This window comes from Castor canadensis, chromosome 5 (assembly GCF_047511655.1).
Source record: "Castor canadensis chromosome 5, mCasCan1.hap1v2, whole genome shotgun sequence".
Taxonomy (NCBI): Eukaryota; Metazoa; Chordata; class Mammalia; order Rodentia; family Castoridae; genus Castor; species Castor canadensis.
Window position 1 is genome coordinate 153,640,419 of NC_133390.1, and position 15,195 is coordinate 153,655,613.

General features: G+C 44.9%; 1 protein-coding gene across 1 annotated transcript in view; it reads right to left on the reverse strand.

The window, feature by feature from the left end:
- Positions 1 to 2,553: 2,553 nt before the first annotated feature.
- Positions 2,554 to 15,195, reverse strand: part of Tgm6 (transglutaminase 6) — a 37,267-nt gene continuing 24,625 nt past the window's right edge. Inside the window, exon 13 of the mRNA XM_074074468.1 lies at positions 2,554 to 13,537. Coding sequence (XP_073930569.1) covers positions 13,384 to 13,537 — 154 coding nt within the window. The 3' untranslated portion in view covers positions 2,554 to 13,383. The remainder of the gene's footprint in view (positions 13,538 to 15,195) is intronic.

Sequence of the window (15,195 nt, forward strand, 5' to 3'; positions counted from 1 at the left end):
GCTGCAATATTCCAAACTAGAGATGATGGTGGCGTGGATCAGGGTGGGGTTGGTGGTGGGAATGGAAGGCAGATGGATTCTGGGTATCTTTTGAAGGTAGAACAGATGGCATTTACAATTGGATTTAGTAAGAGGAGGAAGAAAAATAGGAACAAAGGGTAAATCCAAGTATTTTGTCTTGAGCTGTAAGGAGAGTTTCCAGTTCTACTGGGAGGGGACAGGAAACGGGGATTTGGTTTGGATGTACAGTGGTCCATGACTTAAGATGGTTTGACATATGATTTTTCAACTTTACAATGGTGCAAAAGCTATTCTGTACTTCCAAATTTGAGTTTTGACTTGTTCTTAGGCTAGTGACATATTGGGTGATCCTCTCTCGAGATGTAGACAGAACTGCAGCTCCCAGGTGGAGTAGGAACAGGGAACAGGAATGACAGAGACTCCACAGTGTACTGTGTTGCTAAGCTACCGTGTTCAGTAGGTTAGGGCAGTAAAAGGCATTTTTTTCTTTTTTCGGAACTGGGGTTTGAACTCAGGACCTCATGCAGGCTAGACAGACACTCTTGACCACTCCTCCAGCTCAGCTTTGTGATGGGTTTTTACAAGATAGGATCTCAGGAACTGTTTGCTCTGGGCTGGCTTCAACCCTCCTGATCTCTGCCTCCTGAGTAGCTAGGATTATAGGTGTGAGCCACTGGCGCTCAGCTAAAAGGCATTTTCAACTTGTGATATTTGCAACTTTGTTTGTTGAAATGTGCTGATGAGTATCTGTATGAAGTTAGACAGATGAATGGGAAAAAAGCACTAATTTAATAAAATCTACCAAGCCTCAGTAAAACAGCAGGAATCTAGGTGGTCTGGGCCGCACCCAGCTCTGTTGTCCTGCCAGCACAGGGCAGGCTATGAGGACTGCAGCTCTGCAATGAAGAGACTGTTTTTGTTTGGAGAACATTACATATTCAGGGTTGTTAAAACAATAGCAGTAGCCATGGCAAACAGCCAGAGAAGGCCAATGTCACAGCTAGCCTGTCTCCATACTGTTGGGGTAAATAACAGTTAGACCAGTCAGAAATTTAATCAGGCGTATCTAGAAAGTGACAGCAGAGAATTTTTTTTTTGGGGGGGAGGGTTGGGGATTGAACCCAGGGCCTCAATGCACGACCTGTATTCTATCACTGAGTTATATCCCAGGCCTAGAGTAGATCTTGGATAAGATCCTACCTATCCCTGGTAGATGGCTGTGCTCATGCCCAAATCTGTAGGTAACTAGGGAGAGATGAGAGAGGACACCAGCTAGCTAATTCTTCTTGGATGAATGTGAGGTTTTGAAATCAGTAAAGATGGCGCCCACTTGTCAGTCACCTGGACTTTGACTGCCTTCTTAAAACCAGGCATAGATTTCTTAACAAAGATGGGAGATTTGCTAGCTCCAGGTGTTTAAGGGCAACCTCTGACCAACTACATGTTGACCTGGGAGTTAATAATAAAAGAGAGAGAAAAAAAAAAAAAGCCCTAAGTAGAGAAATCAGCTACCACAAAGTAGGAAGGAAATGGATTCTATAGGAATAAATAAACAGTATAAACAACCACCCCCTTGGTGGACCAGAATTTCATATCATATGAAATACCTTGTCCTCAACAAAAAATTATGAGACATACAACACATGCTAGTACACGCACACACTAATGTATACTCACAAACCAGTAGTATGGTTGGGAGTGGTGGACCCTTTAAGAGGTAGGGCCTAGTGGAAGGAAGTTAGCTCACTGGGGCCTGCCCTTGAAGGTGATATTGGGACCCTGGCCCCTTCCTGTTTTTCTTTTTGCTTCCTGGCCACTATGAGTTCAGAGATCTCTGTCATGCACTCCTGTCATGATGTGCTGTTCTGCCACAGACACAAAGTGATGGGGCCAAGGACCCTTGACTGAAGCCTCTGAATCTGTGAGCCAAAATAAATCTTATCTCATCATAGGTTGAATGTCTCAGGTATTTTGTCACAGAGACGGAGAGCTGACTAACTCTAAAGTCACTACTCAAAATCTCTGAGTGGGCCCAGATGTCTTAGCAAAGACTTCAGAGCAGTTTTTGTGACTCTGTTGAACTATCAAATCTATAGAACCCAACAACAGAATACACTTTCCTCCAAGCATGTGCGGGATGTCCTGAGGCTAGACCTTATGCTAGGCAGTAAAACAAATCTCAAAGAATTATTTTAAAATTAACCTTTTTATTTTGAGAAAACTATGGAATCACATGCAGTTATGAGAAACAATATGGCAATCCTCTGTACCCCTTACCCAGTTCGCCCCAATGGTGACATCCTGCAAGACCCAGTGCAGTATCACGACAGAATGTTGTCATCGACTCAGTCAAGACACAGCACATTCCAACACAGCAAGGACCCTGTTGGCTTTCTTTCTTTCTTTCTTTTTCTTTTTCTTTCTTTCTTTCTTCTTTCCTTCCTTCCTTATTTCCTTCCTTCCTTCTCTTTCTTTCTCTCTCTCTCCCTCCCTCTCTCCCTCCCTCCTTCCTTCCTTCCTTCTGTCTCACTTTCTTTTTATATTTTATGTGCAGGATTTCTTTATGTTCAAGCATATATATAAAATGGACTTTGATCCTATTCATCCCATCACAGACTCTATTTCCCTTCCCCCTTTTATTGGTCCTCCCCACAAGATAGTCCCCTGTTATAATCATATCATTAATATTACTGTTTTTGCTGTTGTAGGCCTAGATTCCATAAATGGGAGAAAATGCATGATACTTGTCTTGCTGAGCTTGGCTTCTTTTGTTCAACCTGATGATCTCCAGTTCCATCCATTTTCCAGCCAATGACCTAAGATCATTCTTTTTATGGCTGAATAATAATCCACTGTGCCTATGTGCCATATTTTCTTTATCCACTTATCAGTTGTTAGACACTTAGGCTGTGATTCCATAGCTTGACTGTTGTGAGTAGAGCTGCAATAAATATGGGTGTGCAGGTGTCTCTATTGTATACTGACTTACAGATATATGCCCAAAAGTGATATGGCAGGGTCATAAGGTAGGTCTGTTTTTGGTTTTTGAAGAACCTCCATACTGATTTCCATAGTGGTTGCACCGGTTTACCTTCCCACCAACAGTGTATGAGGGTTCCTTCCCCCCGCCCCATCTTCACCAGCATTTGTTGTTTTTCTTGATTGACATTCTGACTGGGGTGAGATGAAATCTCAATATAATTTTGAGTTGCATTTCCTTTATAGCTAAAGATGTTGAGCATTGCCTCATGTGTTAATTGGCCATTTGCACTTCTTCTTTTGAGAACTATCTGTTCAATCCATTTGCCCATTTATTAATTGGATTGTTACTCTTGGCGCTTAGTTTTCTGAGTTCTTTATATATTCTGAATGTTAATCCTTTGATGAATAGCTTGCAAAGATTTTCTCCCATTCTGTGGGTGGTCTCTTCGTTCTGGAAATTGTTTCCTTTGATGTACAGAAGATTTATAACTCTTTTTTAATTTTATTTTTAATAAAATTTTGGCAGTACTGGGGTTTGAACTCAGAGCCTCACACTTGCTAGGCAAGTTTTCTACCACTTGAGCCACTCCACCAGCCCTGAGCCTTGTGTTTGCTAGGCAGCCACTCTACCCCTTGAGCCAAGCCTCCAGCAGCTCCAGCTGTTGTGTGTGTGTGTGTGTGGTACTAGGATTTGAACTCAGGGCCTACACCTTGAGCCACTCCACGAGCCCCTCTCACCCCCTTATTTTTTGTGATGAGTTTTTTTGAGATAGGGAACTATTTGCCTGGGCTGGCTTCGAACCATGATCCTCCTGATCTCTGCCTCCTGGGTAGCTAGGACTACAGGTGAGAGGCAACCCCATTTATCAATTCTTAATTTTTTTTTTTTATCCCCAGCATCACTGGGGTTTGAGCTCAGGGCCTCATGCTTGGTATGCAGGCACTCTTATCACTTGAGACATTGCCAGTCCTTTTTCTTGTGATGGGTTTTTTTCAAGAGAGTGTCTTCTGAACTATTTGCCAGGGCTGGCTTCGAAACACAATCCTCCTCATCTCTGCCTCCTGAATAGCTAGGATTATAGGCCTGAGCCACTGTCTCCTACCTAGCTCAATTCTTGCTCTTATTTCCTGAGCAATTGGAGGGCTATTCAGAAAGTCATTGCTTGTGACTATGTCTTCAAATAGTAGTTTCAATGATTTTCTATAGTAGTTTCAAAGTTTCAGGTCTTAGATTAAGATTTTCGATCCATTTTGACTTTTGTACAGGGTAAGAGATAGGGATCTAGTTTTAGTCTTCTATAAGTGGGTGTCTAGTTTTCCCAGCACCATTTGTTGAAGAGTCTGTCTTTCCTTTAATGTATGTTTTTGGTACTTTTGTTGTAGCTGTGTGGATTTATTTCTGGGTCTTCTATTCTAATCCACTGGTCTACATGTCTCTTTTTGTGCCAGTACCATGCTGTTTTTGTTACTATTACTCTGAGTATAACTTGAAATCAAGTATTGTGATACCTCCAGTATTTGCTCATTTTTCTCAGGATTGCTTTGGCCATTTGGGGTCTTTTGTGCCTCCATATGAATTTTAGGATCAATTTTTCTATTTTTGTGATGAATGATGCTGGGATTTTGATGGGACTTGCATGGGGTTTGTACATTGCTTTGGGTAGTATGGCCATTTTCACAGTATTAACTCAGCTGCTCCATGAACATGGACGATTGTTCCAGCTTCTAGTTCTTCAATTGCTGTTTTCAGCATTTTATAGTTTTCATTGTAGAGGCCTTTCACCTCCTTGGTCAAGTTTATTCCTAGGTGCTTTATTTTATTTATTTATTTTTTTGTGAATGAGATTGTTTTCCTGATTTCTTTCTCAGTCTGCTCATTGTTGGTATATAGAAAGACTACTGAGTTTTGTATGTTGATTTTGTATCCTGATGCTTTGCTGAAAGTGTATGACTTGCTTTTGTGTGTTTTTTTTTTTTTTTGGGTGGTACTGGGACTTGAACTCAGGGTCTCATGCTCACTAGGTAGGCACTCTACCATGTGAGCTACTCCACCAGCCCTTTTTTATGTTGGGTATTTTCCAGATAGGGTCTCTCAAACTATTTGCCCAGGCTGGCTTCGAGCATGGATCCTCCTGATTTCTGCTTCCTGAGTAGCTAGGGTTATAGACGCAAGCCACTGGTGCCCAGCTATGACTGGCTTTCTTAACTCAGTGTGATTCCGTGGAGACTCTTCTAGGTGCTTTTGTGTGTTTTAGTTCTTCCACAGTATGGTTGTGCTACAGTGTGTTTAATTAGTGACAAGATGGAGGATATCTAAGTTGTTTGTTGTTTTGGGTTATTGTCAATAAAATCTATATATACATTCTTGTATAGGTTTTTGTGTGGACACAAGCTTCATCTCTGGGTTAAATAAGCAGGGGTACAATTGCTGGGGTGGGTGTGAGGAGACAGACCTCTTCCAGGGTCCTGGCTGGGCCTGTGAATTAGATTGGCATAAGGTAGACAGATGATCAGGAGTTAAGCATGCACTTTATGAAACATGAGCTGCACAGGGAGCCCTCAGGAGGAAATGACGGCCCTAACAGTCTGATTCTATCCTCTGCCAGCTTAGATCTGCTGTTGAGCCCCTCCAGGAAGGTTTTCATTATGTGTAATTATGTTTCAACTCCAGAATTTCTGTCTAACCCTCTCCCCGGATGTCCATTCCTCAGTGGTACTGTTCTCATCCTTGTTTAGTTTTCTATGCCTTGTTTCTTTTAGTTCTTTGATCATATGTACATATACATATACATGTATACATGTACACATGTGTGTGTGTGTGTGTATATATATATATATATATATATATATATATGGTTTTTCTTTTTTTTTTTTTTTTTTGTGGTACTAGGGTTTGAATTCAGGGCCTACACCTTGAGCCACTCCACCAGCCATTTTTTGTGATGGGTTTTTTTGAGATAGGGTCTCTTGAACTATTTTCCCGGGCTGGCTTTAAACCCGATCCTCCTGATCTCTGCTTCCTGGGTAGTTAGGATTACAGGTGCGAGCCACCATAGCCTGGCTCTTTGATCATATTAAAGCAGCTGAGTGAAACTTTTTGATTTTAAACTCTATGTCTATGCTTCCTTGGGGACACTTTGAGTTCTTTTTTTCTTGGACATGGGCCATGTTTTCTTGTTTATGTCTCATATATATATATTTAAAACAGACATTTTAAATAAATAAGTATCTCCATAATCTGGAAACGAAGTTCCTCTCCCTCCCCAGTGTTTGTTGCTGTGCCTTTTTTTCTGTTTTTTGGTTGTACTGGGGTTTGAACTCAGGGCCTCGAGCTCGCTAGGCAGATACTCTTACCATTTGAGCCACTCCACCACCCCAATTGCTGTGACTTTTTGTTGTTTGTTTAGTCTATTTCTTGTACTAATTCTGTAAACTTGTGATAGTCACTGAAGTCTCTGCTGGGTTAGCTTATTAGTTGGCAAATAATTGGACAGAGAGTCTCTTAAATGCCTTGAATGATAAGTCCCCCGGGCCTTGTGGAAGGGCTCTTTCTGTGTGTTGGTGCATACCTTCGATTCGCAGGCAGGAAGCTTGCAAGTCTTCTCATCCGTCACTTCTTGTGTATGCAGACTCCAGGTCAGCGGAGGTGAGAGTTTCCTACATCTTTCCTGCGCATGCGCGTGCCTCCCTAGCTTTCCAGGTAGAAGTCGCAGCTTCTCAGAGACCCCTATGAGCATTGCAATTCCACCTTATAAGATTTTTGGTCAGTTTTTTGTTGTAGGTAGCCATGCTGTTTTCTTCCTTTATTGCCCTGGAGGTCTCCAGTACAATGCTGAAGAGAGGTAATGATAATGTGCATCTGCCCCGATTGCTGAACGCATCACAGCTCCTCCATTTACCCAAGAAGCATAAATAATGCAAATGCATCACCAGGGCATCTTTGTCTATCCAGACCAGCCCTGTGGCTCTGGAAGGACTTGGAGCTCTGCCTTGCCTAGAGTAGAAAATGGCCAAGCTGAGCTTCCCCTCAGCATAACCTCCCTTGTTCACACAGCTCTCAGGGCTGCAGCTGTTCCCTATGGGCACCTTGGTCTATGACCTCTCCAGGGAGAGGACAGTGTGAAAAAGGGCTGATTTTTAGGCTGGGCAGTATGCCTTGCCCCAATCCTAGTGAGGAAGATGTTAAAACCTACCCCAGTTCCACAGCCATCCTAAAATTGGGGATTCTTGGGAGGTCTTGATCCAAGTAAGTTCCATTGCTGAAACTCACTCCACTAATCTAGAGTAAGTCTTGCCCTCTCCAGTTGTCTTTCTAACAATGCAAATGCCTTTGAAAGTGGGAAGGAATGAGGCCATTGTCACATAGTGAAAGTGGCCACTGTTGCTGTAAAACCAGCAAAACACATGCACATACATACACACAAACGCATGCCCACCCAGGGGAGCCCCTCTTTCATTACAGAGAGATACTGGGGAAAAATCCCAGGGGAAGATAAAGAAATAGGCCCTTTGATGGTCCCCATGGCTCTGGAGCTGGGTTGCCTGAATTCACAGTCTGCCCAACCGTTACCAGTTATTAACCTCTGAGAAGCTGCACAACATTCAGAGATGGTAAAATAGAGATAAGAATATTGTGTATCCCCGAGGCACATATAAACAATCATTATGTGTCATTGTTGTTATTAGTCAATATTGACTCCTATACCTATGTTTGATGAGCACCAACTTTACAAATGGCAATAGCCAAGCTGTGTAACACTGCTTCCTGAGGGCCATGCAGTAGCTGACTGGGATGGTTCATTTTGTGTTCACTTGCCCAAACATTTGGCCAAACATTCTGGATGTTTCTGGATGAGATTAACATTTGAATCAGTAGACTGAGTTAAAACAGATTGCCTTCCTTAATGTGGGTGGGCCTCATCCAACCAGTTGAAGATCTGAATATGACAAAAAGGTTGACCTTCCTTTGAGTAAGCTGGACACCCCTTGCATGACTGCCTTTAAGCTGTGCTTTCTCCTGCCTTTGGCCTTATACTGAAGCATTGTTTCTTCCTGGGTCCCACCATATCAGCCTCCATAATCACATGAGCAAATTTCTCATAGTAAAACCTATTCCCTCAGTGTGTGAAGCCTTTTGGATCTGTGTCTCTGGAGAAGGCTGATAGAAGCTCCACCATTACCACGATGACCCATCACTGTGCTTGTTTCAACTTAGGAAACACTCTATAACCCACTCTGCCTGACCACCAAAGGAGAGGCCAGGGATCTCTCTGAGAGACAGCCTCTAAGACCTGCAGAGACTGCAGAGAGGCCTCAAGTGAGAGGCTACTGGAGGGGTCAGGGTCACGGTACCAGCCTCAGACTTTGTTGATTGCCACCTTGGAGGTCAGGGCTGCTGACCAATGTCAAGAAGATGGCCATGAATGTGGTGAAACAGGAACCCTTGGAGCTCTTGGTGGGAATGCAAATCAATACAACCATGGGGGAAAGCAGAATGGAGATTCCTTAAAAAACTAAGAATAGAACTGCCGTATGATCAAGTGATGCCACTCCTGGGCATCTACCCAAAGGAACATAAGTCAGGACACAACAGAGACACCTGTGCACTGATATTTGCCATAGTACTATTCACAATAGCCAAGCTATGAAAACAACCCAGGCACCCTACAACTGATGAATGGATCAAGAAAATGTGGCATATATACAATGGAATTTTATTCAGCCATAAGGAAGAATGAAAAGACATGGTTTGAAGGTAAATGAATACAGCAGAGGACATCATGTTAAGTGAAGTAAGCCAAGTTCAGAAAGACAAAGGCAGCGTGTTTTCTCTCCTATGTGGAAGACAGATGCAAAAGACAAACGTATACACAAAAACGAATGTGTTCACATGCAAACTCATATGGAAAACATGTCTGTAACAGTGGAACTTCTCTGTGGAACTTAGGCAAGGGGGGAAAGGAAAAGAGAATGACAGAGTGTCAGCGATATTGAAATACATAACATCTGAGCAGGCAGAGGATGTAACAATCCATAATGAAAGCTGTAGAATAATGGGTGGGAGGGAGAGGGTAAGGGAGAGTGACAGAAGGGCTGAATGGACCAAAGTAAAGAATGGTCACAGTGGAGACACATCGAGAAACCCCTTTGAGCATTGACCTTGGAATTAATAATGAAGGACAGGACTGTAAAATGGGCACAGTGTGTGGGGGCATGTGGGAGGGGAGGGTGAACGGAGGAAGTGAAGGTGAGGGAATATGGGTGATGGGCTTCATCTACATGCATGGAAAAGAACGATGAAACTTCTTACAATTGCTTTAAGTGGTGACCTAACCAATGTACAATATAAGCCTATTTGGAATCGTCACAATGAGATCCTCCTGTGCAACGAATATATCCTAATAAAAATGGGGAAAAGGAAGAGAGCCATGAGCCCCAGGACACTTGGGCCACTTTGACTCCCCTCCATGCCTTAGACGCATCAAGCTCACCTCTTCAGGGTCTGCATGTAGTAGGGTTCCTGGCTGCAATCAAAAGAACCCCCTTTCACTGGCTTAAGCAAAAGTGCAGAGAGAAGAAATTAAGTACAAAATGCAGAGGATGCTGAGAGACAGAGCGGATCCAGGGGAAAGTGGAATCTCATGATATCCAGAGGGTCAAGACCCAGGCAGCAGTGGACAGTATGGCAGACTGTCTATTTCCAAAAACAGCTAAAGCATTCTGGTCCCTCAGGTTCCTCTGCAACCTTCCCATGCCTTGTCATAAATTGGAGTCTACTTCCCCTCTTCTTGAACCTGGGAAGTTGATAAGTAGATGAGGTAGATATGACACTAGGTGACTTCCTATGCTCAGCCATGAAGGCAGTATGTCTTCTTTGGCACTTGCTCTTTTGAGATGCTCACGTGGCAATGAGCTGCCCTGACTGGAGAGAAGTCCAGGCCATGTGGAGAGATTGTGGGCAGTTGTTCCAATCAACAGTGCCAGCACAGGGCTCTGTCAACACCCAGTAGCCACCAGCATGGTGAGTAAAGGATGATTCCAGGCCGGAGTCCCTGAGATGGTCCAGTGGTTGCTGAGTTGAGCAGGAAGGAGCTATGCCCACCAAGCCCTGCCCCAATTGCAGATTCACAAGCAAAATGATGGTTGTCGTTATTTTGAGCCTTAAGTTATGGGACGGTTTGTTATATAGCTGTTGGTAAGAGGAACACAGCAACTCTATCATGGAAGAACTCGCCTGGTTAGGATGCTGCCTAGGGCTCTGCCACCACTGCCACCCCTTTCATGCCCTTAGCACTTTCCCTCCATACTAATCTCTAGGAGGCGATGTCCCAGAAGGCAGCCTGGACTGTGCTGGAGGCAGACTGAAAAAGGCATGGTATTCCACAGCCTGAGGAAGAAGAAGGGGCTGTTGGGGATGGGAGCCAGGAATTGATCGCCCCACAAGACTGCGTGAGAAAGGGGACCTCCTATAAGGGCTATTGAGAGTGCTATAGTTTGGGTCAATGTCCCCCAAAGGCCCATGTGTTAAAGGCTTGTCCCTGCCCAGGTCAATATTGGAAAGTAATGGAGCTTTAAGATGTGTGGCCTAGTTGGAAGACTTCTGGTCCTAAGGGGGTATGCCCTTTGAGGAGGATATTGAGACTCTAGCCCCACCGTCTTACTCTCTATTCCACTTCCAGGCCACCAGGAGGTGAGAAACTGTTCCATCATGGGCTCCCCACCCTGATGTGCTGCCTCACCACAGGCCCAAGAGCAAAGAGGCCAATTGATCATGGCTGAAACCTCCAAAACTGTGAGCCAGAATAAACCTTTCCTCTTCATAAGTTGATTACCTCAGGTATTTTGTTATAGTAACAGAAAACTGATTAATGCAAGCCCCAAACTAGCATATCTATTTCTATGTCTGGAACACAGTTTCCAAGACTTTTGCACAGCTGGTCCTTCATGTAAACAGTGTCTGAGAAAGCTATCACTGATGGCCTGACTTCAAATGCCACATATACCACTCAAATACTGTGCAACTATATGTAAGAGACTTAATGTTTTTGTACCCTGGCTTCTTCATTTGGAAAGAAGACAGAATAATAGTACCTACTTCATAGAGTTATTATGAGGATTAAATAAAGTAATAAATAAATAAATTAATATGAGCAAAGCACCTGAAACAGTTCCTGTTATGCACACTAATTTAATCATTACTTTTATTGTTACTATGAACATTTCAGCCTTCTTAGATCTTTCTCTCTCTAAAGTAGGGCTATCCTAACCTCACCCTTCAGGGAGAAGAGTCCGTCACTTTTTCTTTTTGGCATGTATCACTAAATTTAATAGCTTATTTACTGAAAAGTTTATTTACTTGTTTACTTTTATCTCTCATTTTGCTTTCATGTCTTTTAAAATGTTGTTATTGAACACCTGTCTTCACCAGCTAGAGGTTAATCCCCGTGAGCACAGGTATGGAGACCTTATGCCACTGTCCTGTCCTTGGGGCTGAACAGAATGCAGGGTGGGAATGTGGAGATGCAGCCCAGACCCTCAGCAGTGTGTGTGTGTGTGGAGGGGGGGGTCCTTGCTCCACTTGATGTAGTGCAGCCAGCAGATGCCCCTCAAGCTGCCCTCCAATTCAGGGATGTCCCAGCCATGGAGCACTCCCCTCCCTACAGTCACACCTTCTTCTGGGTGAATCAGTGACAGATGCCAGCATAGAAAGGCCCAGCCATCTTGGCCTAGCCTGGGCAGCTCTGACAGGCCATTCCAGCTTCAGAGCTGCCTGTGAGGTCCCTGAGGCAACCACGGGGATGCATCATGGTTTGACTTTCCCTCTGCCTACTCCTGCTTCTCCCATCCCCTGCTACAGTGGTTGGTCCCCAGTCAACATTGGACATCCTGAACTCCAGCTTGGAATTGGGTTCCTGGGAAACTCAACCTGTGGCAGGTGGAGCTTGAGGAAGACAGGCAGCTGCACTTACTGGAAGAGCGAGGAGTGGGGGGCAGCACCAGGGGAGACCCCTCCTGGCTGTCCTGCAGAGCCTCCCTTCTGAGATGACCCCTTTTACTGAGTGGTGCCTGGCTTCCTCTAACTTTAACCCTGAAAAAATGGTTGCCCACCCTGTACCTCCAGCTGCTCCTCTTACATGGGACCCACATAAAAAGCCTGGGTGTGGAAAGGGGGTTCTGGAGCCGAGGCAGCCCAAGGACCCGACTCTAAACACATCTGCTCATCCAGTCTGCAAGGCCCATCTGCACACTCTGTGGAATCATCAGAGGCAGGCCTGCACAGAGAGCTCAAGGACCATGTATTGCACATGTCCGTGCCTTTGCCTGATCCCCTTTCTTGGCAAAGACCCTGTACATAAATTACTCTCATCTGAATTGGTGTCCAAGAGGCGTCTTGGCTCAGATGGGCCTGTTTTGTTGCTGTTGTCCGGATTTCTTAAATTATAGGATTAATTTTAATTCCCTTGGCTGGCTAGAAGGTTTTAGAGCTGAATTACACATCCAGTGCACATCACCTTGGCCTAGTGGTGTCTCCTGTGGCCCCTGTCCCAGGGGTCTGTGTCCTGTATTGATGCCAAGTGCATGATTGATTTGCATAGTGCAAGCTGCTGGGGTGTTTCCCAAAGTCAGTGTAGCTGGTTCCAGAGAAAGAGGCATCGGGTGAATGGGGATGGTCGTTGTGAGCTCTGTGATGATCTTAACCAGATTAGATCAAGGCTGTGGATTTTAGAGAAATGCAACCTGATTTGATGTCCCTTCTTCATCTTCAGTTGCTTTCAGGCAGCCATAGTCACTTGAATACAGAGCTTTCATCTCCATTGGGAGAAAATCTCCCATCGCTTAAAATTGAATAATTTTAAGAACCTGATATTGGGGTAACACTTAGATGGGGGTGAATGGCCTGCACATGGTCCCTGACTCTGCCTATCACTTGCCTATGGCCTTAGCAAACCCCTCCTTCTCTGTCATGGGGGTGCTCAGGGATGTTTAGGTTCCAGATCTAATATTCTGGGTCCTCAGTCAGGCCTCAGGGAGGATTTTTTGGGTCTGGATGTAGCCAGAGCACTTGAAGAACCAAGAGAGAAGTGAGGAGAGGTTAGCTGGCTGGACAGATGGCAGAGCCAGATGGTCCAGGGCTCCTGTGATGCTCGGCGCACAGGCCTCGTAGCTGCGAGGTAGAGGGTAGAGGATCTCTAGGTTCCTACATTGTCCATTTGTCCAAAAGGTTAAGCATGACTGGCCCAGGAGGGAAGGGAATTGCCTAAACTCACAAAGTAGGGAAGCAGGACTAACCCAGGCCTCTTGGCTCTCCACATGGATAAGACAAAGAGATGGACAGGAGGGCAAGGGGGCTCCACCCCCCCCTCAGCTCCTCCTGACCCATCACTTGGCTGTGGCCACGTGGACCATCACGAAGCCCTTGATGTCTGGGAAGTGGGGGCTGACAAGGTCCACCTGCAGCTGCCTTGGGCCACTCTTGGAGGGAGTGATGTTGAACTGGACCAATGCTCTCTCTTGGGACTCCAGGCTGGGGACCCTGGAGGCAAGAGCAGGGGGAAAGGCCTAGCATCAGTCCTCTCTTCTTCCTGAATCTGGCTGTCTAGTCCGTGGCTTCCCAGCACCCTCAGGATCAAGGTCACTTCATGGCTTAACAGTCAAGCTTCATCTCATGTTTCCAGCTCACTCTTCCCAGCTACCACTCACACTCTTCACCTCCGGTGAGTTCCACGAACATACCTTACACTTCTTCCCCCCAGAGTGCCCTTCGTAAAGGTAGATCAGTTTCTTTTCTTCAGGACACCTTCTCTGACTACCCCAGCCACAGAGACGCTGTCCTCCTTCCCTCTTGATGCCAGAAAAGCTCCTCATTTCATCACCTAAGGCCTAGCTCAAATATCAGCGCCACCTTCTCCCTGGCCTCACCCTGCCCTCACTCAAGAGCTGCCTCTGATCCCCTGGACTTTAGAGAGCCATCCCGGTTTGCACAAATCACACTCCTCTCCTGGGAAAGGCCATTGGTCCCTGAGAGTACTCCAAGCAGAGCCCCATCTGCTTATCTTAGTGTTCTTAACAACTTACGCGGGACTCAGAACATGGGTTGGCATGATCAAAGACTAGATGTTAGAGGTGAATGGAGGGAAGAATGAATGAGTGAATGACTGATGAACAAGTAAATGAGTTCATGAGTGAATGGAATGTGAGTGAGTGAGTGAATGAATGATTTGGTGAGCAAATTAAAGAATAAGTGGCCAGGTGCTGGTGGCTCAAACCTGTAATCCTAGCTACTCAGGAGGCAGAGATCAGGAGGATCGTGGTTCAAGGCCAGCAGGGCAAATAGTTTGAGAGACCCTATCTCAAAAATACCCAACCCAAAAAAGGTCTGGTGGAGTAGCTCATGTGGTAGAGCACATGCCTAACAAGTGTGAGACCCTGAGTTCCTGAGTTCAAGCCCCAGTACTACAAAAAAAAAAAAAAAAAAAAAAAGAGTGATGTTGGAACCAGTAGTGAGGCAAGGAGGAACAATTGGGGGACTAGAGGTATGGCTCAAGCAGAGTGCCTGCTTTGCAAGCACAAAGACCTAAGTTCAAACTCCAGTACTGCCTGGTGAGGGGGGTAGAGAGAAGAAAGAATGATGGAGGTAAATGTGATTGAAGTACATTGTATACATGTACAAAATACAAAAATGTCATAATGTAACCCATTATTTTGTAAAAGTAAAATGAGTGGATGAATGACCAATCAAAACTGAATCAAGTAGATGAATAAGTGAAGGAATGAGTGAGTGAAAAATGTGAATAAAAGTTTGGATGAAGCTGGGCATGTTGGTACATTTCTATAATCCCAGCAGGAGGATCATGAGTTATAGGCCAGCCTGGGCTACCATGTAGGGAGACCCTGTCTTCAAAAACCAAACCAAACAAACCAAAACAAATTAAAAGATTGTGTGAATGAATAAATGAACGAGCAAGTGATGACCAAGTCAATGGGAAGTGAGTGGAAACACGAGTCAATGCTATGAGTGGGAGCAGAGTTGCTGTGAGTTTGAGCAAATTATTGATTAACAGATCAAAGGCTGCCATGCTGGGCAGTGGGCTTATTCCCAGGGATCCAGACAGAACCTCTCCTGTGCCCAGCCCAAGCTGCTTCTCTCTGGCCCATCCCATGGGGAAGGGGAAGGCAGCCCCTCTCCTTCCC